General features: G+C 33.5%; 1 protein-coding gene across 8 annotated transcripts in view; it reads right to left on the minus strand.

The window, feature by feature from the left end:
* The window catches only part of HERC4 (HECT and RLD domain containing E3 ubiquitin protein ligase 4), a 136150-nt gene that overhangs the window by 94691 nt on the left and 13877 nt on the right, over positions 1–27582 (minus strand). For 5 of the 8 annotated variants that reach the window (XM_019444320.2, XM_019444324.2, XM_019444318.2 and 2 more), the window contains 6 exons: positions 13641–13800; positions 12863–12904; positions 7353–7424; positions 6388–6464; positions 3207–3428; positions 2023–2114 (listed from right to left, as the gene is read on the minus strand). In XM_019444320.2, the coding sequence (XP_019299865.1) occupies positions 2023–2114; positions 3207–3428; positions 6388–6464; positions 7353–7424; positions 12863–12904; positions 13641–13800 (665 nt within the window). The remainder of the gene's footprint in view (positions 1–2022; positions 2115–3206; positions 3429–6387; positions 6465–7352; positions 7425–12862; positions 12905–13640; positions 13801–27582) is intronic. The other 3 variants (XM_019444323.2, XM_019444322.2, XM_019444321.2) reach the window with 2 other exon arrangements.

A 27582-nucleotide genomic window follows, 5' to 3' on the forward strand; every position in this document is an offset into this window, starting at 1 on the left:
GTTTTACAAGTCTTGTGTGGTTACCACAGTTTATTCAACTAGGCTGCTACTGATAGACATCTGCATTCTTTCATTCTTTTGCTATTAAAATAAAGCCACAATTAATGACCTTGTGCATATATAATTTCCTATCTTTAGGACAGATTCTTAAAAGTAGGATTGCTAAGTCAAAAGATGTATGTATATGTGATTTGCATAATGAATTTGTTTTTTAAGCTTATTGATTTGAGCTTATTTTGAGAGAGAAAGTGCGGGTGGGGGAGGGGTGGGGAGAGAAGGAGAGAATCCCAAGTAGGCTCTGCACTGTCAGTGCAAAGCCCAATGTGGGGCTGGAACTCATGAACTATGAGATCATGACCTGAGCCAAAATCAGATGCTTAACCAGCTGAACCACCCAGGCACCCCTGATTTGCATAACGAATTGGTAAATTAACCTAAAAAAAGTTGACATCTTTATGATAGTGTGTTCATACCCATTAACATACCTTTCTTTACATTATTTATTCTGTTTTTAAAAGTCTGTTTAAATTTTTCCTGATGTTGTTTTCCTAATACAGGTTTTGCACAAGAAAACTGCTTTGTCCTAAATTAGTAATCCTAATTTATTTGCAAGAAATTCTTCCAGAAAAACAAAAGATATATGGATATGGAACTATATTCTAACTTAAATCAAGGGAAATAAAATATTTTCCTATTGGGATATTTAAAACTATCTGATTTTGTTAAAAATAATATTCTCCCAAAATTCCAGTGAACAAGTATCACCAGCTACTCTCTTGAGAGGAACACAGAAGACTGGGATTTAAAAAAAACTCAATAGCTATAAACAGTTACATATCCTAAGAAAATAAGATAAGTGGTTATTTGAAGGGCTGAATTTGATAAAACATTAACGTTGTGAGCCTTCCCACCACAAAGTTAACACCAAGGAATAATACACAAGATATTTTTTTACACTAGTATTTCAACATAGACTTATTTAAAAAAAACAAAAAAAACTAAAAACATAGACTTATTTCTTCTAAATACCTATGACAGAAGAGAACAACTAGAATTTAGAACATGCCAACATGATTTAACAAGACTTTAGTGATTACATCTGTAACTTGATAAAAATCAATAAAATACAATAAGATTGGCAGATAAGTAAAATTTCCTTACTAAAAGGCAAGTACAGTAATATAAAAATTTTAAAAATCAATTTTTATAATTAGTCATATTTTTAAAAGTACTGAATATACTATACTTGAGAACTAAGAAAAATTCTTATCAAAAAAAAAAAAAAAATCCCAATGTGGGTGTGTAGAATTTTGTGTGTGTAGAAGTCTGATTAGAAGTTAACTTTTTCTTGCAAATTTATGTACTATGCAAATTGAAGATAAAGCAAACACATTCATATCTAATTCAGCCAATAAAAAATGTGCCAATAATATTCCTGGTAAAGGTTAATCTAAGGTTTTTATTTTCATTTTCCTTCCAATCACTAGAGAACTACATAGTAATGATAATGTAATGGCACATACCCAAGAAAAGAAAGAGTTAAAACCATTAATGAGACTGTGATGAAAGCTCATTATAACTGCATAATTCCTGGCCTATGGATAATAGATTCATTCTCCTCTATTACTTGTTATATGGAATTTATAAGCCCAATGAGAGTTAAATTAAAATGAGACAGTTACACAATATAAGCGGGATTGATACACATAGCATGACAAGTATGACAAACTAAAAGGGAACTTTTTCATTCAAAATATTCCTAAAGCAGTATTACACATGAACTTGAGAAATTCAACAAAATGTATTATTACATTTAACAGATCATAATTCACATTACATAACCTGAAACAAAGTTGAAAATTAAGGTAAATTGTTTTTGACAATAATTTAGTGCTTTTTTCAAGATTATTTTTTAGACGTTAATTAATACTCAAGTTCTAAAGTAAATATCATGAAAACATTCACTAATTATAAAATAACTACCATGAATAATAATAAAGAAGTTTTATGGGAATACAATACCTTGGTTAGTGCAGCAGTATGATCTTCTCCACAACAAATATAAACTATTTTCTGAGTTCTTAGTGACTTCAGTAAATTAGGAACATACCTATCTGAAAATTCCAACAAGAAATGTTAATGGTATTCTTAAATTAAAACTCTTCTAAAATGTGTTTCCTTTACAGCTTCCCAAGCTCAGTAGACAATGGCAAATAATTTTTAACTGTAAGTCAATGATTTTGTAGTACAAGCCAAATTAACTGGGTTCCCAGATCTTTTTAAAGGAGGGTTTTAAAGAGTAATTTAAGTGTTAAAGTGCCCTAACACCAATCTACACAGAACTAGAAATCAAGGAATTTCAAAACTATCTGTTTCCAATACACACACATCATTCCTTATATTTACCTCATGATAATTAAGCTCACAGGATTCTATTTAAACGCATGAAAATTATACTTCCTGCTACTTTGTAGCAGAAAAAAAAAATGTCCTAATCTGACATATTTTTCTTATGCACAATAAAATATTTTAAAATTCTGAGTGTTATTTGCTTATCATTACCAGTTGCTAGTTACTAGACCAACGACTCACTTTTGTCCACTTAAATCATGACAATTATGTTGAGCTTGATGAAATTAGTTTTTGTATTTCAAATATTGGCATTGAACTTATGCAGTTATGAAAAATCAGTTCCAAGATCCTAACTTGTTTCAAGTAATTATAATTTTTTAAAATTCAAATTGTTTATTTTCAAGACTCCAGAATCCATGTTAAAAGTGAAGCCCAAGATAAAGATTTAATGACTCAGATTATTTAAATACTTCCTTGAAAAACTCAAATAGATTAACACTCCATGTTACTTTCCAGAATAATTTTACAACTTCCTTCCACCAATGATGGCCAGTAATGTGATTTCCAATTTGCAGTAATGTTTTTCACAACTTTCTTTTAATGAACATCTAAAAACAAAGATTTTTATCCAGATACACTTTCTAGAGTTTATTTTGCAATAAGATGGTATTTTCTGGCCTTCCCACAATCCCTTAAAAAATATTACCAAATGGAATTTTTAAATAAATCTTTTATCCCCTTCTCCGTATCAGGAAAGATATGGGTACATTTCTTCCTGATATTAAGAATCACTGATCCATCTCAAAAGATCATCTCTTTTTAAGTACATTTATCTATAAATAATGAAAACCTACCATTTTCATCATTAAGACCTAGTTGACCAAATTTGTTGCGTCCCCATCCAAAAATAGCTCCAGAAAGGGTGAGTACAAAACTATGGGCTCCTCCTGCTGCCACTTGCATGAAAGGGATTCCAAGCAAAGACTTGATCAGCTGTGGTGAGGCTTGCTTTTTACAGTCAATGCCTAAACCCAATTGGCCATATTTATTTTGTCCCCAACAGAAGACTTCACTTGCTGTAAAACAGAAATTATAAAATTAACTATTTTTCACATACATACAAAATTTCATTTGAACATCATCAGTTATTTTGAGACATTCTTCCTCTCATCAAATAGAAATACATATTCCCCTTTTATATGGAAACATGTAAGAACATTCTGTATTGGTACACTTACAGTTTGACCAACTTTACTAATAAATGGGTAAGTCACATAACTGAGGGTAGTCTAGTCTCATTTCCTTACATTCCTTATGATAGAACCATCTCTTTTTAATATTCCTCAAGTCTCACTTTTATTCTTTGGTTTATCCCAAGAGGCACTCAACCAACTCTTCAGTTATTATATGCTGATCACATTCAAAATTTTATCACTAGACCAGACCTCTCTTATAAGCAATAAACCCATGTATCCAATGCTTATGTGGTATCTACACTTGGATATTACAAAGGCACCCCCAGCTCAGTGTGTTCCAAACAATTTATGACCCCCCTCCACCTCCCATATCTGGACCTATTCCCAGTGTTCTCCATCTCAGTATGTGATATTATAACTGAGTCAGTAACACAACCCATAAACATGGAGAGTCATCCTTAACTCTTCTCTTACCTTATACACAGATTGTTATCAATCTATCACATACCACCACAGTTTTCCTACTAAAGAAAAATATGGCACATAGATCCACTCCTCACCATCTCACCTGATTCTACTTGTCACTTTTGCTCCCCCAATTGCCACCCTGTTTTGCAACTTTAGACATCTTTTTATTTATTCTTATTAAGTGGCACTAATAATTGTTTTCAAAATTCACACGATAAAATAGTATACACTTAAAAATAAGTTTCCCTCTAAAAATTAGACCCCCAGGTCCTCTCCCAAGAGACAACCACTCTTACCAATTACTGGTATGTACTTCCAGAAATATTCTATGCACATACTAGCAGACATGTGTATATATACATAGAGGTATTATTAAAATATAGATTTGATAATGTTGCTCACCTGAAAAAAATATAGCAGTGCCTTCCCACTGGTACTGGGATAAGCACTTTTAACAACGTTAAAAGTAATGTTCTACATAATCTACCCGTTTCCAAGCTCCTTTCATATCAGTCTCTTCCCTCACTCACTCTACTCTAGTGACACTCGTCTTCCTTTACATTCTCCAATGCTCACTTCTCACACGCTTACAGTTCTCTCTGTGTAGACCTTCCCCTCATCTTTGTCTAGTTCACTTCTACTCTCTCCCAGAAGGAAGCAGATTTCCCTGGTGGCCCATATTAAGTTTAGTCCCCTGCTACATGTTTTAAATAATCCTAAACTTTTTTCTTTACAGTCCCTTTTCACAGTACATAATTATATTGTAATTTATGTGAATATGACCGTACCATTAGGTACCAGCTAGTAGTGTACTGCTTACCCCTACACATTGTACACTCTAAAGTGCCTAGTTCATAATGAGTGATCAAAAAAAAAGAAAATCATTAAATGAGTAAAATACTGCTAAAGCCATGAAGCTGAACAAGGCAAAAGAATCCCTGTAAGTCAAGGCAGAAAACTGCCCTCCTCATCAGTAAAACCTTTGGGTTTAAATTTATTTGGGATCTACCTACCAAAATATCAAAAGAGCTGACAAAATAACAACAAAGAATACAGAGATGCCAGCTTCCCCACTGCCTATAGAAATGCAAATGCCTTAATACTGGCATTTAAGGCCTTTGTAACACATTACCTCAACTGAAGTATCAGTATGTCTCTCATGTTCTCACAATACCCACATAAAACTATATGCTGATACTCAAATACACAAAATACTTTTCCTGATTTTATGCCTGATTTTTTTCCTGATTTACTGGTACTACCTCTTTAACCAATCCTCAACACTTCCTCTAGCTACTTCTCAACATTTCTCTAATTCTGAATAAATTTTGTTCATCATTTAAGACTTGTATCAAATACCAAGTCTCTTATTGTTAACAAGTCTCTTATTGATTTGAACAAATTACACTTTTTTCTTCATTCACATAGCATTTTACTTCGACCTTGACCAAAATAGTACAGTTTTTTTCTGCCTCAAACTAGTTATTTATTTGTATATCTGCTCCCTCCACTACATGTCATGATCCCTAAAATAATTTGTTCTGGTCACTTTGGCTCCTCTCACTGCCACCCTATGCTGTCTGTAACTGTATTATCTTACCTGTATTTCCCCACAGCTCTAGCCTAGTGCTACATTCACAGTAGGCCTCACTAGACATTTAATGAATTAAATAATAGTAATAATGAAGCCACTGGAACTTATGCTTTAAATGGTAAAGACCAACATAGTAACCCATGCCACAATCCTTAGCTGGCATATGAAGAAGTTAAATGAATAAGAAACAAATGCAAACAAAGCTAAGAGAATGCTTATAGCCTTCTTTGTTACTGTTCACAAAAAGTCTAAGATCCTAAATGAGACTGAGCAAGTTATAACCTTCCCCATCTATGAAGGCTTAGCATTTATTTAGCACACTATAGAACAATTAGACACAAAAATCAACTTCATGTCTATATACTAGCAACAACAATTTGGAAATGATACTGTTTACAATAAAAAAATGTCAAATATCTATGGAAAAATCTAATAGAAGATGTGTAAGACCTCTCCACAGAAAACAACAAAATACTATTGAGAAAAATTAAAAGGAGATTGAAATGAGGGACATAACATGTTCAAGAATTAAAAGATTCAATATTATAAGGATTTTCCTAAAACTGATTTACAGAAACAATTTAATCCCAGTCAAAATCCCAGAATATGTGTGCCTGTGAAGACTGGCAAGCTAATTCTAAATTGTATATGGATATGAAAAAGATCAAAAAGAACCAGGACAATCCTGAATAAGAACAAAGTTGGAGGACTTTCTACTCAATTCAAGTACCATGTAATAAGACTGTAAAAGGGCAAGAAAATGAAAACAATACTTACCTTTAGAAAGTGCAAGTGAATGATAGTAACCACAAGCAACCTGTACTATCTGGATATCTGACAAACTTTTAATATTTCTAGAAAATAAAAAAAGAGATCAAAATCAGTTAATTCCATTTAATAAATGGATCCTGAATACTATTTATTAATGCCATTTACTGACCACCTACTATGTGCAAGCAGTTTCCTACTGACCTAGTTATTTCATGGTATTTTTATACAAGTCAATTTACCCAACTATTTATGCTAACAACAGTAAACAAAATCTAGTGTGAAAAAATTAAGAGGTGTAATAAGAAAACACTTTGAAAAAAGTATTTAAGCAAAGTAAACTAAGCTCACGCCTCAAGTATTCCTCAGTGTTTTTATAATTCAGATGTTTTATCAAAATTAAAAAAAAAATCTTTAGCTTAAAGTGTGAAACCTGGCAATACATTTGTGAAACAAACGTACATGAACTAATTTGTCTAAAATTGGTGTTTGGCTTCATTTAATACATGTTGTCTATAAGGCTCCTTAAGAATCAACAGAGATTCCTATCATGTGGTGCTACCAATTCACAGATTATGAAACCTATTCCTTTTGAGCTATCCTTTACCTCTGCATCTAAATCAGTGATACTAAACAATTTTTTAGTAGAGAAATTTACTCATCACATTTATTATGATCACTGATACATTCAGTCATATTTCTACCATCTTGCATTTTTTCCTTATATTTTTATAGTTTCTTCCCCCTGAGCCCAATTTTTGATTTTTCCTTAAATGTAACATAATCCTAAAGGCTAATTTTTAAAACATTACAAAAATCAAGCAACTTTTTGCATCAATCATCCCAGGTGTTTTTTATGCATTTCCCCTCCTCCTAGTCATTCTATTTTTCCTGAATGAATGTTTTCAAGATAGAAAGGGGGAAGGAAACATAATATGTTTCTTATTTCCCTTTACCTGATACTGCCACCTGACCTGATTCTGCCATATGAGAGTCCGGAGCAAGTTCTGACCAGAGTGTCGATACCCATGATTTTCGGGAGGCAGCTTCAGCAAATCAAATTTTGAGCAGGAGAAAGGAGAGTTACTCTAATTCCATATTGTTGTACAAAAAATATTTTTATTTAGTGGATATATGTTCTTAACTACAAAACCTGAGGGCTGCACTGCTCTAAATTAGCAAAATCCAGTAGGTTAGCAGGATCCAATGCACCTTCAGATTTTCAAATGTAGCAAAATGCCATTTTTCTGCAATTAGCAAAATCAAACACTAGCAATGCAAAAACAGAAATAAAAAATAAATGGATTTGTGCAACTGTGCTGAAGTTATTGAACATTCACTTTTACTGTTTTTGAATATCAGGCACATGATACACTGACCAGCGAACTATATGAAGTATTTTTTAAAATGTATTAACTGTTTTTAAAAACCTGTTCCAGGTACCGAGTCCAAATAAAATATTTCAAATATTACACTCTCATAGCACCTTATGTTTTCTTCCTTCACAGCATTTATCACTGTTAATTACTAGTGTACTTATTCATTTAATTATTACTAGTGTACTCTGCTAAACAATAAGCTCTGTAAAGGCAAATTATGTGTCTTATATCCATAGAATTCCCAGCGCTTACCACAGTGCCTGGCAAAAAGTGTGTAATGAATACACTGATAAAGGATAAATGAGTTTGCAAAGTCTTTGAGGCTGTAGTAGTAAACCATTCATAAAGTCTGCCCCCAAACTTCTAAATTTGCATAGCAATTTATACTTGGTGACTTCCGCATTTCCAAAATTATTATAAGGCTTGGTATACAACATAAATGTTAATTTCTTTGGCCATGTCTGCAACAGTGACAAGGAAAGATACTGTACTGCGGCATTATTGTTTATGGGGTGCCTGGATGACTCAGTTAAGCATCCAATTTCAGCTCAGGTCATGATCTCAAGATTCGTGAGTTCGAGTTCCACATGGGGCTCTCTGCTGTCAGCGCAAGAGCCCACTTTGGATCCTCTGTCTCCCTCTCTCTCTCCTCCTCTCCTGCTCTCATGTACTCACTCACTCTCTCAAAAATAAACATTAAAGGGGCGCCTGAGTGGCTCAGTCGGCTGAGCACCCGACTTCAGCTCAGGTCATGATTTCACAGTTTGTGGGTTTGAGCCCCACATCAGGCTCTGTGCTGACCTCTTGTTCAGAGCCTGGAGCCTGCTGCAGATTCTGTGTCTCCTTCTCTCTCTGCCCCTGCCCCACTCACACTTTGTCTCACTCTGTTTCTCAAAAATAAATAAATGTAAAAAAAAATTTTTTTTTAAAAAGAAAAGAAACATTAAAAAAAAATTTACGCTAACAATCAACCTAGCTCTACCATTAAAAAATACTTTTTCTGGGGCGCCTGGGTGGCTCAGTCAGTTAAGCAGCCGACTTAGGCTCAGGTCATGATCTCGCAGTCTCTGAGTTAGAGCCCCGTGTTGGGCTCTGTGCTGACAGCTCAGAGCCTAGAGCCTGTTTCAGATTCTGTGTCTCCCTCTCTCTGACCCTCCCCCATTCATGCTCTGTCTCTCTCTGTCTCAAAAATAAATAAACATTAAAAAAAAAAATTAAAAAAAAAATACTTTTTCTTTTTAATCTAAAATTTAAATATGTTTAAAATTGAGTGAAATAAAGAAAATAAATTTTACTTTTGACCAAGCTGATAAGTCAAACATCTTTAATTAGTTTCTATAATCCAGAAACCGCTGTTTTCACAAGGATCATATTATACCACCCTGTCATACTTTTTATTGTGTATGTCCAAGAAACAGAACTTTTAAAAATACACTACAACTTTATGGCCTACAATTATGTTTCTAAAGGTTGTGTGGAAAAATATGTATTTCCACTCATACCAAACTAACAGATAGTAAAATCAGGCTTAAAACGTTTTTATAAAGGCAATAACATATGTCCTACATAAAAAAAAATAACTAGGCAGAAATCAGAGACCAGCATTGGTATTGAAGAATTTTAGTCTTTCCCCAAGAAGTAGTGATTTCAAAACAAAATAAAATTAGAAGTAGGAAAAGATCATTGAAGTCGTATAAATTCCAAATGTAATCTATTATTAATTTTACATTCTTTCATCTTAAAGTGTTGCTTTATTTAAATATTCTTATCTACTAGCATAAAAGTGGATTTTGTTCTCAAGGAAGTACAGCCTAATGTGAATCATCATTTTTCTGATCATTCTTATAAAAATTACAAACACTAATTTTGGGGGTGCCTGGGTGGCTTCAGTCGGTTAAGCGTCCAACTTCGGCTCAGGTCATGATCTAACGGTCCGTGAGTTCGAGCCCCGCGTCAGGCACTGTGCTGACAGCTCAGGGCCTGGAGCCTGCTTCCAATTCTGTGTCTCCCTCTCTCTCTGACCCTCCCCCATTCATGCTCTCTCTGTCTCAAAAATAAATAAACATTAAAAAAAAATTTTTTTAATTATAAACACTAATTTTTAAAAATCTATTTACATACAGTTTTCACCGATCTTCTATACGTTTTATTCAAGATGAATGAGAAATTTATGAAGCTGGCTGATACCTCTAAGCATACAGAAAAGGCCTTGCAGCTAAAAATGATTTGGCTCCCAGAAAAAATAAAATAAATAAAATAAAATAAAAATGATTTGGTATCAAAATTTAAAAAGAAAAAAAATCACTGGCAGTCTTTCACAAAAATGTATTTCTACTATGTCGTATATTGCTTTGATTTCAAACCTATTTATGACAAAAATGAAACTGTTCTTAAGAGTAAAGTTGTTGTGATATAAAGATGAAGTAAGTTGTGTCAGGATGTCATCATCTCATCTGCTCTGGATGAACTCAGTGGCTTAGCTGCTGAGAGGCCAGCCCCACTGGGGGCTTATCAAGAAAAACTGTAGCAAGAGAACATTTAGACTATAAATACTGAGAGTTTGTGAGGATTATTGCAGAGTCTTAGGTCTTGGCAAGGCTACTCTTTGCTGATCTAAGCAGTTCTCCAAGGACCTTAGAGCAATTAGCTCCAGCCATAGTAAAGGAGACTTTCTTTTTAGTTTATTTATTTTGAGAGAGACCGAACATGAGCAGGGAGGAGCACTGAGAGAGGGAGGGAAAGAGAGGGAGAGAGAGAATCCCAAGCAGGCTCCATCCACACTGTCAGTGCAGAGCCCAATGCAGGCCTTGAACCCATGAACTGGGAGATCATGACCTGAGTTGAAACCAAGAGCCAGATGCTTAACTGACTGAGCCACCCAGGCGCCCCCATAGTAAAGGAGACTTTTTAAACCTCAGTGGTAAAAAAAAAAAAACCAAGCAGCATCCCTGGGAAAAAGATCCCCTCACCCGTCAACACATGCTAGGTGCATCCTTCCCTAGCAAGGTGCTCTAAAACAGGACTTTTATATTTGTGCTGGCAGGAGGACATCAGCTCTCAGTTGGCTAAGCCATCTCTCCCTAGTACCAAGTCATATGAATGTATATCTCAGCTAAATTTGATCTTTATTACTATCATCTCCTCTTGCTTGAAACAATAGTGTGATTTACCTATCACTGGTTTGGAGTATGTTATTTATTTACTGGCTTAATAACAGACACTATCCCATATGCTACTGGCTTGTGAAATTCCTGCAGTAAACCTGTGATAAACAGATTGCTGGCAAAGACAAACTCAGCTTCTGAGCATGAATTGCCTCAAAACAAAATACTGCCCTTTCACACATGAAAATATCAGTAAAAATATGTATATATCATAACAAATCTGATCAGTCCGTTGAAAACTGAGTAGGTTGAACAGGAAAAATGCCTTAACACAGAGCTTAAAATTAATACACATATTTAGCAAATACAAAAACATAAAAGTTTAAACCAAAACGACTCACAAAAGATCTCTTTCAGGTCCCTATCCAGGTTCATAAAATAATAAAGTCACAAATACATAATTTATTATAGGGCATTGTTCAAATAAACTCATATAATAAACTATTCTATATTTAATTACCTTTCTTTCCATTTAATAAGAATCTACGGATTACTGACTGAAATCCCCTATACGAGAAGTGAACAGCAACAAAAATACAAGTATGATTTTAAGAAACCAGTAGACATAAAAGAGATTAGAAAGTTTGGATCTAAATCTTGGTTTTGAGAATGCTGACTTAGACAATCAAACATATAAGTCCCTTTTCAATCCTAAATACACACAACTTAAAATCTTAAGTTAAAAATCCCATTCTACAACAATTATTTATGGAGGGAATAAAAGCAGTAGAGGATATGACAAACGTGAGGTCACTATGTTTCTATGAATGCTTTGTATTATTACCTAGCCAATAGCCATTTGGTTGCAAATTACCATTTTCTGAAATAAATCTAAATTGAAATGACTAAAAGAATTCAATTTATTTAGCTTAAGAAAAAAAAAAAGCTTCTCCAAAGAGCACTATCATTAAGAGAGATTAAAAGCATAATGAGGGGCGCCTGGGTGGCTCAGCCGGTTAAGCGTCCGACTTCAGCTCAGGTCGCGATCTCGCAGTCCGTGAGTTCGAGCCCCGCGTCAGGCTCTGGGCTGATGGCCCAGAGCCTGGAGCCTGCTTCCGATTCTGTGTCTCCCTCTCTCTCTGCCCCTCCCTCGTTCATGCTGTGTCTCTCTCTGTCTCAAAAATAAATAAAACGTTAAAAAAAAAAAAAAAGAGTTTAAAAGCATAATGAAAGTTGTGTTTGTTATTTAATTGTTAAAACAGAAGAAATAAAGGGAGGAGCACCTGGGTAGCTCAGTTGGTTAAGCATGAGATTTCAGCTCAGGTCATGATCTCCCAATTTGTGGTTTGTGAGTTCGGGCCTTGTGTTGGCTCTGTGCTGACAGCTCAGAGCCTGGGGACTGCTTCAGATTCTGTGTCTCCCTCTCTCTCTGACCCTCCCCCCATCTCTCTCTCAAAAATAAACAAATACTAAAAGAAGAAGGAGAAGAAGACAAAGAAGAAGAATGAAAAAAATAATAATAATAATAATAATAGGGAAGAAATTGGGGGAGTTTTATGGAATTTAGTTACAAGGTAAATCAAGAAAATATGTGAATATGATGTATCCAAAAGTCTCAAAGGACAGTTCACTACTAGAACAATTATAAAATGTTAAAGACCAAAAAATAAAAAAATTAAAAACCCACTTTTAATAAAGTAGAAGAAACCAAATATTTTAAATACTTTTAGGTTTTTCAATAAACATATACACATAAGGGATTATAGGCTTACTGAAGGAACTAGCTACCTTTCCTACTTAAAAAAAAAAAAAAAACTCATTTCTAACAATAAGTTTCTGTTCTGAAATATATTAGTTCCCATGTTCCATTTTCTTATCCTAGTAAGTTATTTCTTACTTCTTAAACCAAAACAAACATTATCAATGTTAAATTCATAAACAAAATATCTAAATGTGTGTAAAATAATGCTACCTAGAATAAATCTAAAATTAGTTTAATACCTTGTTTCACTGGAGAGTTCTCTTTTGTCCCTATAACTATTACTAGGAAGAAAGAACAAGAGTTTAAGGAAGCAAGAATTTGTATAATTTAAAAACAAAGCGTGAGTTAATGTATTATTTATGTATTGAAAACAAACTGGATACTTTCTTTAAATCTCTGTATTTTTACCTAAACATGTTCATGCTCTTACAATGTTTAATATTAAAACAATGGCTATGCGCTATGTAAATCTCTAAGAATACAACATTATTGAGGCATTTATTTTTTAATTTTGAAATAATCCTATGATGAATTAGTGGTTAACATAAGTTGTAGCCACTGCTTTGTAAAAAAGTGGAAAGTGACTGAATTCTTTATACTAAGCATGTGGGACTTCTATATTCAATAAAAACAATAAAGACTAAAAAAAACAGGACAAAGAAACATGCAACCAACCAATATTTAATAAATATTTCAATAGCTGAGGTACGCAAGATGGTACAATCAGCAGTTTAAATTAGCCTAAACCACTTAAAAATTTTAGAAAGTATTTATAATAAAGTACATATTCCCCATCTCTTTTCTTTAGAAACATAAATAATTTAGGGGAAAATGATGTAAAAAAATAGCACTTAGCCCAAATTTTAGGCAAGAACCTACCTAGTAAACTCCTTAAGAACTCAAAAGGGAGAAATAATTAGATGTCAACTCTTACAGGCCCTCAGTAAACAGAATAATTTAGATAACAAATTTATTATAAAAGATTGTTAAAGACCTCTTTTTGGTCACCTTTGTTACCTGGGTACTCTGATACATTCCTCTGATCCTAGCAGGCCAAGCTGTCCATCAGAATCGAGACCCCAAGCATACACCTGGCCTTTGTCATTTAGTGCTAATGTATGAGCTTCTCCACATGAAACAGCTACGATATTTTGGGCATCCAGGGCAACAACCTGCTCTACAGAAATCAAGAAGAGAAATATTACATTCTAGTTTTGAACTACCAATGAGAATAAAACAGTCTTCATCTTGTACAAAAAAGCTTAAGAAAATGATAAAATACAGACTAAGTGTAACACTAGTTATTCTGAAAAATTTACCAAGTATGTGCCACATAAAATTCTCATTGTGGTAAGTACAGATATACATCCTAGGGTATAAGCAATTCAAAATATTAAGTGACTTGAACATTTTGGGGAAGAAGTTTAAGGTTTATAAAACTACTGAGAAAGTTACTCTTCATTCAAAGCCATTGCCAGTAACAGCTGAAAAGGGAATCATTTAAATATCCTGGACTACTTAATAATAAAATCATAATTGACATACACTACTATGGAGTGATTCTGAAATTAATAAAATAATCTGAATTGGGAATTTCTGATAGAAAAGGACCCTCTTTACAGATCTCATAAATGATGCATCTACTAGATATTCTGAGGAGGGACTTGAAAGGCAATGTAACCATAACAAATAGGTTTCAGTTATGGACTGCCATTTAACATCAAATATATAAAAATCCATATGTGGTTAAAATGTGTTCAAGTTTTAAACTAAAAATTAATTTAAGCATTGGTCCTTCATAAGACTGTCAGTAGCCACTGACAAACCAGTAAAGAAAGTGAAATTGTTTCCTTAGTCTCCTTAGGATGCATAATGTCTACCAGTTTTTTACTAGTACTATTACATATGTTTTCAGGATGAACCTTTTTTTTTTTTAGCTTAGTAATAAGAAAGATATAATTTTTGTCTTCAATAAACCTAAGCTTCATGTTGAAGAGTCGTTAACTGAACCAATCAGGGTTTCTTCTGAAGCACACTTTAGCTCAGTGTACAAAGCAACTGTTCAATAAAGAAACTAACTGCATCAAGAACATTTAAATTCCTATCTTTAGAGAAATTCAAATGTTTAGGATTACTACCCTGCCATTTTGGAGTGGGAGATTATATAGCCTCTAGAATCTTTACAACTCTAATGATATGTTAAAGTACTTACCTTAAAGTACTGAGTTAATAACTCGTGAAGCTGGTGTATGTAGAAGTTTGTTATACTAACCTTTTGCTTTTTGTATATATTTTTGTGTATACGTTTTTATGAAATTATATTGTAGGAACATACAAAACAAACAAAAAGAACAAGATATAACACACTGTCTCCTACCTCCCACAAAAAAAAAAAAAAAAGAAAAGGGCTTATAGGTATGACATCATTTGTTTACATCAAAACATTATCACAAATCTTAATTATGAAGAAAGAAGTAAAATACTCAAAAGATCTGTTCTCTTTCAGAGGCCCCAGAAATAAGTCAATGTCTCTCCAAGACAATCCTCAAAGGAAGTACAATAAAGAGTAGAAAATGACAAGATGACAAGACAAATGAATAAGACCGGTTGGTTCAATAGCAAATGAAGAGTACTAAATAGACAGCAATGGCCGTAAAATCAAAGGCATAAAAACTCAAGAAACAAAGAAGAAACAATCATTCATACGAAACACTAGTATTTACTGTATACTTCTTATGCTCCAAACACTGGAGACACAAGGAGATTAAAACAGATTCCTAGCCCTCAAAGAATTTACAGTCTATAGAAAAACGGGTGAGATAAGGATTGTGATTAAATGCTAAGATAAAGATACACAAAAGGCACCATGGGAACATGAGATATTTATTAAAGCCTTAAAAGATACCAGGAAGAATTCTAGAAGACAGTAACACTTAACACTAAATCCTGAGCTGAGAAAAAGGAAGAGATTCCATGTAGCCATTTGAGAAAATTCTTACAGCAAGACAAACTAACTAAAAGCAAAGTGAAAAGACTAGTAAGGAAAACAGGGAAACACCTTATTCACACTTCAAAGAAATAATCTCCCCAATTTTTAAAGACTTAGTTGGGGGTGGGGGGGAAGACCAGTAATTCAGTGAAAAATGGACAAAAGATGTCAACTGATAGTTCACAAAAAAAGAAACAGAAATGGCCCTTAATCATATGAAAAGACGCTCACATTGGTAAGAGAAATGCAAATTTCTCAAAACTACATTGAGAAGCCAGTAATATCTTCACTTAGAAAATTTATAAAACCATACACTTCTAATTTTGTATTCTTCCACATGGGTTAACCTTCAAGCATAAATGTTTACATTCTCCCACAGAATGGGAGAAAATAATTGCAAAGAATACATCTAATAAAGGACTATTATCCAAAATATATAGAAGACTCTTAAAACTCAACAATAAGAAAAACAACCCAATTAAAAACTAGGCAAAAGAACTAAACAGATACCTCACCAAGGAAGATATACAGATAGCAAGTAAGCCTATGAAAGGATATTCCTACATTTTATGACATCAGGGAATTACAAATTAAAATGAGATACTACTATACATATAGTAAAATGGCCCAAATCCAAAACACTAACAATATCAAATGCTGGAGAGGATAGAGAGCAACACAACTTCTCATTAACTGCTGGTGGGCATGCAAAATGATACAGCAACTTTGGAAGACAGGTTGGCAATTTCTTACAAAGCATACTCTTACATGATCCAGCAATCACACTCCTTGATAGTCACCCTAAGGATTTAAAAACTTAGGTTAACAAAAAAATCCATACATAGATGTTTACAGCATCTTTATTTATAATTGCTAAAACTTGGAAGCAACCAAAAATGTCCTTTAATAGGTAAATAAACTGTGGTACATCCAGATAATAGAATATTATTCAGCAATACAAAGGAATAAGCTATCAAGTCATATACAGACATGGAGGAAACTTAAACACATATTACTAAGAAACCTATCTGAAAAGGCTACATACCGATTCCAAATACATGTATGATCCCAAATACATAACCTTCTGGAAAAGGCAAAACTTTGGAGACAGTAAAAAGTTTAGTGGTTGCTGCAGATTAGGGGGCAGGGAGAGATAAATAAGGAGAGCATAGAGTATTTTTAGGGCAGTAAATAAAGGTAGTGTGTATGAGGACCATTACTATTCTATATAATACTATGTGTCATTATGCATTTGTCAAAACTCATAGATTGTCATACAACACAAAAAGTAAACTCTAATTAAACCATAGACTTCGGATGATGTCAACATAGGTTTATTAATGGTGATAAATGTACCACTGTGGTACCATTGTGGATAGTGGAGGAGACTGGCTGTGTGGAGATGGTGTATATGGGAACTCTCTGTACTTTCTGCTCAATTTTGCCATGAACCTAAAACCACTCTAAAAGATAGTTTATTAATTTAAAAAATGTTTATAATAAAACTCAAAATGTTTCATAAAAATTCTAAAGTTTGATTAACAGTCTGCTGGGGGAAAAAAGCATTCTCATATATTGATAATAGAAGTACAAAAAGAACAACCTTTATGGAGATGAAATGAGGCAATACCTAACAAAACCTATGCATTTACCTTCTGGACCTAGAAATTCCATTTCCAGGAAATTACACCTAAGTACTGAAGGGTAACAGAATATGCTGCTTTGATACATGATTCTTTTGAGCTCAAGGACATGAAGAAGAAATACATACAAGAAAAGCTCTCTGCCCTCTCCCCATATGCCTAAAAGTAGGACATAAATTTGTAAAGGTACCCACCTCTTCCCTCTGTACCAGGAAGGACAGAAGTTAATCACCAGATACAACTCTAAACCCCTATCAGCTCAGAGATGGCACCAGGAAAACCTACATAACTACTAACTAACCCTTAACTTCCATTAGTCCACCCATCTATTTATCTTCCCACAATTTGCCACCCCAGAAACTCAGTCATTTTTGTTGTTACTTATCTAAAACTTTACTGTTCTTTTAAGATACTATGTAAGCCCATGTTCTATCAACCCTAAGTTACTCATCACTGAGTGCTCCCATATCTAAGAGTAATACATGTGTTAATAAACTTGTTTTGTTTTTCTCTTGTCAATCTGCCTTTTGTCTAGGCCCCAGCTGGAGAACCCAGGATGACAGAATACAAATACAAATATGTGTGTATATGTGTGCGCGTGTGTGAACATGTGTATTTATATGTATTTGCAGCACTGTATATAATAAGACTGGAAGTATTCCAAGTATCCATCAACAAAGGATTCCATCTACACACTGGAATACTATGCTCTACAAAAAAAATAATAATAATAAGGAAACTACATACTGATATAGAAAGATCTCAAGGATATATGAGCAAAGAGTAAAAAATATCAAGTATGGAATACTATATGATTTGCTACTTTTTGTGTAAGAAGTAAGAATAAGAACATATATTCGTACTTGCTTATATCTACATAAAGAAAATCTGAAAAGATTAAAGAAACTAATAAACATATGTAGGTGATGCAGGTAGAGGGGAAATACAGCAGTCAGATGTAAGAGCAAAACTTCACAATGTGCATTTGTATTACCTTGATCTTTGAACCACGTGAATATATTGTCTATTCCAAACAAAAAATAAAATTTAACTTTAAAAATTAAATAGAACGTTAAAGAAAATAGTTAAAGCCATGTATTGAAACCAATGTTTTCATTTTAAAACTGACCTACTTTAATTTTTTTCTACATACTAACAACTCAAGACAAATAATCTTGGTTCTTTCAGAAGTTTAGTGCCATCAAATTACTGAGATACTATTCTGAGAATGGATAACTGCTTCAGAAATACATTATTAAAGAAGCATAATAACACAGTTATACGTCCTGGGAATAGCATTAAATACAGGCTTCTCAGACAACAAATACACAAAACTATAGCTTCTCTGTATGAATTTTTTTAATTACTTAGTTTTTCTCAATGGCTCATCAAAATGAATAGCCTCAACCATACCCCCAACCCCTAGTCTGCTAGAAAGTCAGATCAATAGCATACTGAGACATTTTACATCTAATGAAATTAGATGGCTGAATGCTCAAAACGAGAGTCAATAAGCAAGACTGAAGGAAAAATAAATGAACCTAGCAAAACAACAACAAAAAATTCACTAGAAGCCTAACTCGATGCCCTGCGTGAGGGGGAAGAAAAAAAGAAGTCATATCAAACCCAACAGGTAACATTTATTATTTACTATGTACCAGGTACTGTGCTACTTTTAATCACCAAGTTACATTTGGCTTTCAAGGCCAAATTAACACAGAAAAGGGAGGAGTAAGTGGGGATTAAATTCACTTCAACTAGAGTTAAGTATGAATATATAAGGAAGAGGACAGATGCAAAAACAACAACAACAAAAAAAAAAAAAAAAAAAATTTGCCAAGCAAGCCCATTAAACAGTTGATTCCTTTGACAAAGAAGGACTACAAGATGTTGGAATTATGAACATATGATGCTAAACTTGATGGAAGAGTTTTAATAACACCACATGACCATTATAGTCAATTATAGCCCAGAAAATATGTTATCTCTTTAAAAACATGTAAAACAGATAAAACATGTGGTAAGTGTTGTTGGTCATTATGTTATTCTTTCCACCCTTTTTATGCTTCAAAATGTTCACATAAAATGTTTGAGAAAAGTAACACTGTTCATATCAGCATTGATGGCTCACGAGAACATTTAGTTTTGGGAGGCACCAAAGGGCAAAAAAAAAAAAAACATAAGTGGTGGAGATTGCCTTGGGAAAGAAAAAATACACTTCTCAGAGACAGGAGCAAAAACAGAAAAGATAAAGAACTAGAGGCACGTAACATATCTATCTTGTAAATATTAACAGCAGATATATTCTAAATACATCCCTAATAGGTGCCAGGTCGTTATTACTTCTGGTTCTTCTTATACTTTACATTGTTAAAATGCAGTATTTTTGAAAACTAATGGTGCATTTTAGTAAGGAAGAAAAAGCCATTATCTTTGCTCCATACATACAAATATAGTCATTTTTAAACTTATGAAAACCAATTAAAATATTCAACCTAATGACAATTTTAATTTCTACATCACCTATTTCCTCCCAATTACCTCTGGATGTAGATCTGATTTCAGCATTTATTCATAAACAAACTGCATCAAATGAATTTTGTTGCAAATATTTTTTTTTCAATATATGAAGTTTATTGTCAAACTGGTTTCCATACAACACCCAGTGCTCATCCCAAAAGGTGCCCTCCTCAATACCCATCACCCACCCTCCCCTCCCTCCCACCCCATCAACCCTCAGTTTGTTCTCAGTTTGCAAATATTATAAAAGAAGAAAGAATAATGCTGCACAGCCTTTTAGCAATGTAGGATAGGTCCAGGTTCTTGATGCAAAATGTTATATGATAAAATCCTTCCTCTTGAAAAACTAACCTATTTCCTTTGGGACCTAAAAAATATACTCGCCAATTCTTGAGTTTGTGAAAATTCATGTAGAATATCATCTCCAGACTCACTGTTTAAGAGTTCACTTGTACAATTTCATTATCATCATACAGTGATGATACCTACATTCACCTTCTGATTTGTCTAATAATTGTGAAACATCTTTCTCTGTCAATTTTCTTTTGTCACTATGGATAGAAAATGAAAAATTCTGCATTCTCAATTTTATATTTGTAGTCAATGAAAGCTACAAAAAGAAAAATAAAAGCTACAAAGATGGGACTCCAGACTTCTTTTGTATCTTCTTTAAAGGCTGGTGCAAAATTCTGCACAATGTATGAAGAAAACGTATGTTAAATATTGAGGATTTCACTGCACCATCCTTCTAGGAAACTCCATAATTGTTCCACTTACCATCTTTGTCTGCTTATTTAGTCTACTTGAGAATATAATCAATTCTCATTATTGGCAATAGTTATGTTCTATAAAGTTACCACAAATACTTGCTCAGCAAATACGAAACACTGCCCCTAGGGATAATACAGGATTAGGCTCCCAGAAAACTGATCACATTTTCATAAGCTGATCAACACATAACCTTGTTTTATATGTGTTTCTGCTTAAAGACATCTTATATACTGTTGATTCACTAACACTGAATTCACAGCCAACAGCACCCTAACTCATGCCCCAATGTATTATCACAGCCTTCTTGTGCTTAGGAACACTAGACAGCACTTCAGTATTATGCTCAGAGGTCATTTTAAACAGTGAAATGACCAAGAAAAGTACAAAAACATAAAAAATGTGGTACAAAAGGATACTTGTTTACAGTATGAGAGCTGAAACAAGAAGGCAGAGCACTGCTTTGCTGAATGTCAGCTGGGAATGCACACGTCAGGAGACCCAACTATTTTGCAGCAATGCATATGTGCATGTCCAGGAATGACCATAAAAAGGCCTCATGGGTATTAACTGACTACAACCTAGGTTGATTTAATAACAGTACACATACACACTTCTTAGCAACCAATCACAGAATACACAAGATGGTCTATTAGGAGTCTTTGCTAACCAGGGTTTAAACCTGATACTAAGATATAATCATCAATAATATGTTCTGAGAATCTTGTAAACAAAAATAAACAGTAAAGAATATACGGTCTTCTCAAAAAAAAAAATGTATTGCTTTTTGGATTTAAAGGCAATAAATACTACAGAAACACCATTATAGTAACATATTCACAACTAGCATCTCTTAAAAACTACTTCTTATTCAAAATTCTAAAACATCTAATTTGAAGGAAAATATAAACATTATGTTACTCTGTATCCTCTTTCACCTACAGATATCAAAATCTTGTTGTTACAGGATAATTTGTGTTCTCCCCTAAATGCATATGTTTAAGTCCTAATCCCCAGTATCTCAGAACGTGACTTTACTTAGAAACAGGGTCATTGAAGATATAATTAGTTAAGATGAGGTCATACGGGGGAGGAGGGTAGGTCCCTAAATCTTCAAAAGGGAAAATGTGGTCACAATTACACAGGGAAAATACCATATGAAGGAATGCCTAAGACTGATAGCAAACCACCAGAAACTAGGAGAGAGGCCTTATAGAAGGAACCAACCTTGCTGACACCTTGATCTTGGATTTCTAGCCTCTAGACCTGTAAGATAATACATTTCTGTTACTTAAGCCACCTAGTTTGTCATACTTTGTATGGCAGCCCTAGCAAATGAATACACCTGGGTAAATATTTTTAGGTTCAAAACATTCCTGTCAACTTGGCCAAGTATTACCATCTCTGTTTTCTAGGCAAACCAAAGAAAGAAATAATTTATTTTGAATAATTCAATCACAGGTAATTGATTTTAAAATTTGGAAGTTTCTAGTTTACAATTACATTATTTCCATGTCAAAAGATTAAAATAAATGGAAAAAAGTATTTAAAGAATTGGCGAAGGATAGTTCTCTAAACAATCTTCAAAATATAAGCCAAATAAAAGTTGGCAATATGTATTTTAATTTTTAACATACATGCCTCTGACCCAGAAACTTTCATTTTAGGGATTTACTATAAAATAATGTTTACTGAATTACATTTTGTACCTGGGGAAAAAACAACAACAGGAAATAACCTGATTTCCAATAACAGGTAGGTACATAAATTATGGAACATTCATGTAATACAAATTGATGCTCCTACACTGGGAGTTATATCTAAGTGACGAATCACTAAATTTGACTCCTGCAACCAATATATTACATATGTTAACTAGCTAGAATTTAAACAAAAATTTGGAAGAAAAAATTGATGCTTCTATTAAAAAGAATGTATACTAACATGAAAAAAACAGAAATATACTAAATGAAAAAGCAAAACCACAAAACTTTTGTATATACAGAGAATTGCGTACTTTTATATAGGTATAAAAAATACAAAAATATAAACAAATAGTAGTAGTCAGCTTTAGAATGTCAGGGTAAAGTGGCTTCCACTTTTTAAATCATATATTTCTATAAAAAAAAAAAGATTACATGTATCATTTTGGTAATCAGAAAAAATAAAAGGCTTTTTTCCAAGTATAGCTAACCCTCAACTTATAAATGACCCTCAAAACTCTAAGGAAATAACTAACCTGAAGTAACAGAAGAAACAAGGTATAGTCAGGTACTGTTTACCTTTAAACCATGATCTATAGTTAAGTTAAATGCCCACATATATCTTTCTTAGGCTTTCTGGAACAGATAAAGTAAGAGAGCTAAACAAGCCATGAAGGGTAGAGATAAATTTTTGACATCCAAATTTAAAACTCAAATGAATTTTTCGACAGAAAATACTATAAAGGTCAATTAAATATAATTACTGATAGATTATTATACTTAGAATTATTTTAAAGATTAGTTTGAAAATCTACTTATGATCTAGCAATATTTCTATAAGCAAAGAAAAATTTGGTTTTTAAAAACACCATTCATTCATAAATCAGGGACTATGTGGTATGAAAGTACAATTACAACTGATCCAAGTCCACAATTATCCTTTTTTTTTTTTTTAATGTTTATTTATTTTTGAGAGAGAGAGAGAGTACAAGCAGGTAGGGACAGAGAAAGAGGGAGACACAGAATCCAAAGCAGGCTCCAGACTCTGAGCTGTCAATACAGAGGCTGACACGGGGCTCAAACCCACAAACCTTGAGACAATGACCTGAGACGAAGTCAGTTGCTTAACCAACTGAGCCACCCAGGCACTCCCACAATTATTAACTCTTAATGTGGTCAAGTTTAATGAAGTTCTACATATATTTAAAGGAAGGAAGGAAGGAAGGAAGGAAGGAAGGAAGGAAGGAAGGAAGGAAGGAAGGAAAAGAAAGAAAGAAAGAAAGAAAGAAAGAAAGAAAGAAAGAAAGAAAGAAAGAAAGAAAGAAAGAAAGAAAAAAAGAATTCCAACAAAGGCTGAACAACTATCAATGTTTTATACAGGGAACAAAAATCTTTGCTGATATTGTTCAAGTTATCAGGGTCTAAAAAACAATATTGTTATGAATAGCAACAAGCATAGCAATTTGATAACAATTTAAAACTGAGGTCCGAAGGAATATACATTGTTAAATAGCTAATTTCAAGAAGTACCATTTCAATTTCTTACTAAAAGTTTAATTCTATCAGAGCTTAAGTTTCAAAATCCTCTGTCCTACCATGCCTCATTAGTTGCTATAAATATAGGTTTCCTTTTCCCTTCTCTCCGAATAACTCAAAACTCTAACTAGAGCAAAAGAAAGTACACTAAAAAACTGACTCTAAAAATTTTAAGTTTGCAAGATACCACAAAATTTTAAAAGTATTATATAATTTCATTCTTATTTAAAAATATATCACACACAGCCCCAATGTATATGCAGAGAAAATACTGAAAAAATAAATACTAAATTGTCAATACTAGTTACCTACAAGTAGCTTTTACTTCTCTTATTATTTAAATAACTATACATGTAGTTGATGCATTTCATGATTTTGATTTTTAATTTTTTTTAAATGTTTATTTATTTTTAAGAGAGCACAGGTGAGCAGAGAGAAAGTGAGACACAGAATCCGAAGAAGGCTCTAGGCTCTGAGCTGTCAGCATTGAGAGCCTGATGTGGGGCTTGAATCCACGAACTGTGAGCTGATGACCTGGGCCAAAGTCAGACACTTAACCAACTGAGCCACCCAGGCGCCCCTATGATCTTGACTTTTTAAAGATTAGGACATTAATCACTTGGGATTAGTGCACAGCACCAATAAATAATTTATAGTGTTTTTTTTTTCTTTTTACGTAATCATATTACTAATTTTGTTACAGAAATAATAACCACAAGGCTACTTCACTCAAGGCATATACTTCTCTCTTCTTAAAGTGAAATTATTGTTTATTGACACTTTGTAAAGGATTTGCAATATAATGCACATAACAATAAAATATAAAACAAATCAAGAATTAAAGAAATAAAACTAAATGTCTAAACTAAATAAAAACTGAAACTGAAAGTTAAATGAAAATGTTTATTCTCTAAAATTACTACCAATAGGAATTTGGAATGATACAACCTATAGTCACCAAAACATTTTAATGAGTTCCCAGATAAAATCTAAAGTTAACCTAAAGTAATTTACATGTCTCAGTTGACAGCCCACAATAAAAAATATCATAAAATTAGAGTTATAACTAATTAGATTACAAAATTCTTTATGATGGATATGTTTACAAGTTCATAACTCTTTCATGCATTCTACTACCTACAGGTGTACAGTTAACATACATAAAGAGCTTATGTGCCTGGCACTATGTTAAATATGTAATCTCATTTAATCCTCATAACACCATGAGGCAGGTGTGTACCATCATCCCTACTTCACAGATAAAGGCACTAAATATAAACATTTCCCTATTTATTGAACTATTGTGCTTTTAACATTTAAATAACAAGGTATTAATGTTTTAATAATTTATTTTCAAAATTACTTAAAATTTTGTGAATACTTATGGCTTTACAACATTTTTCTTTAGAAAAGTCCTTTCTGGATGTCTGGAAACCACTGCAATTAATTGCTTTGAAGAGAAAAGAAGTTGAAATGTAAAGTCCCCAACATAAATACCAAACAGTTGCTTTAACTTTCTTTTTAAGACAAGCAAGAATGAACCCTCAATATATTACCAGAGTTTTTATTTTGTGTTTTCTTAGAGTCTTCATTGGTATAGATGGCACCTATTCATCACAGGGCCAATTACATTAACTATATTTTCTTGATTTCTGCATTCTTAACACTGACATTTGGGGAGCAAGAGACTTACAGACCCCAGAAGAGATAGCCATTCCCAGGACTAATTCCTAAAGATAACAACTTGCCTACCAGCACACTGTTCATATGCAAACCAACCAGTCCAGAGTTTATACTACCAACTATCTCCTTATCTAACTCTCACACACCAAGCCAGTACCTCCCTCACCCTAAATCACCCCAGGACCAGGGACGAGGAAACTAAGAACCAACCCTTTTAGCCCAAAGCCTGGAGGAATTAACCAAACTAGCCAATCCAAACTGTTATTCTGCCCAGTCTTGCCTTTCCCAAGAAAACCCCAATAAAAGCCACGAACTAAGATGTCCCCATGCTCTTGTCTTCTGCTTCCTGACTACCCTAGTGTTCTCCCCTATGGCTTTGTGGCATCTGATCCTCTCTCTCTGGGACCTGAATACGATAAACTTCTTCCAACCCTCATTCTTGTTTCCTCTTATGGCCACACTTTACCATATCATATGAAACATGTATATTCTTACAATTTTAAGTTTTCTAATTTTGGTTAGAACACAGCTGATGGCCATCAAGCTTATTCAAAGAACCTACAATTTTCTCTTCCTATGGTACATCCAATAAAATACACTGATCATGTGTTCATTCAACAACCCCCTGGGTTTCTTCTGTGTGTACCATAGTGTTGTCACTATAGTACTAAAGCTAAAGTGTTAAAGGTTTCTACCCTTTAAGAACTGACATGGTAGAGAAGATTTTTATCCAAATAATTCAATATAACAGGAAGACAATAATACAACTTAATTTACTGAATGCCACATAACTGTACTTGACACTGCACAAAATATTTGATCTGAGTTCTTACAAGAGTGACCACAATGATACCGGATCGTCCTTCAGCTGAGCAATATTCAAGAGACAGAAATGGAAATATGCCATAGAAAGAATAACCTGGAATTACCAAAAAGGATAGACCGGAGCAGGGATATCAGCAGAAAAGCTATTGCCATTGTTTTTGCACAGATAGTAATGGTCTAACTAGGAAAAAAAAAAAGAATTTTAGCTTGAGATAGGAGGAAGCTAAGGGTCTGAGAGTTTAAAATAACTAGCTCAAGGTCAAATAGCCTTTTGCAAAAAAAAAAAAAAAAAAGAAAAAAGAAAAAGGAAAAAGAAAAAAGAAACAAAGAAAGGCAGACAGACAGACAGACAGACAAGACAGAGAGTTACTAAAATATCAATCAGTAAGATTTGGCAACTGAGTCAATGTTGGTGTTCCAGACTAGGAAGCAGACCCTAAGATGAATCTAAGGTTTGAACCTAAGTGAATTCAAGAAACATTAATAAAGAAGAGTTGTTTTTGTAGTTTGTTTTGGAGAGATGGAGATGGATAACTTACAGTACAACTGTTTCCATTTAAATGTTCCTCTTTTCTCCACATCTTGTAAGTTTTATAATTTCAGAAATATGTATATTTGTCTTCCTTGATTTTCTCTGTCTTGCAGTCATGGTGCCCTCACGAATGAGATTAGTGCCCTTTCCCAGAGAGCTCCCTCACCCATTCTGCCATTTGAAGGCAGTGAGAAAATGACCATTTATGAACCAAGAAGCAAGTCCTTCCCAGACTCCAAATCTGCTAGCACCTTAATCTTAGAATGACTAGCCTAAAGAACCATGAGAAATATACATGTTATTTATTAAGCCCCTCACAATATACTAATTTTATGGCAGTGATCTGACTGGACTAAGACATCTTCTAATTAATTATTCATCACTGAATTAACTTTTGAAAATAAATGGTAAATCTAACCTCTACCATTTACGTACTTCTTATAGGAACAAAAAAAGCATCTATAATTCTTTTATTTTTCTGTATCATTACATCTTTAAGTCTGATGGTAAAGGAATCCAATTCATTTTATATTGTGCTCTAATATAGCATTACCTGTAAGTATCACAAACATAACATTTTTTTTTGAAATTTTGGCCTAATTTTTAAATATGAGCTCCAACAAGGTAATAGAACACTAAACGTAAAGAAGTATTTTCATGCTTGATGCAATGTCTGGGACATTAGCTGGAAGGCACAATTGTTGAATAAATGCCTGAAGTTTTGTTATAAATGGAAAGATATGTATTGCCTACGTAAAGG

This window comes from Panthera pardus, unplaced genomic scaffold (genome assembly GCF_024362965.1).
Source record: "Panthera pardus isolate Hobbes unplaced genomic scaffold, ASM2436296v1 HiC_scaffold_22, whole genome shotgun sequence".
Classification (NCBI taxonomy): Eukaryota; Metazoa; Chordata; class Mammalia; order Carnivora; family Felidae; genus Panthera; species Panthera pardus.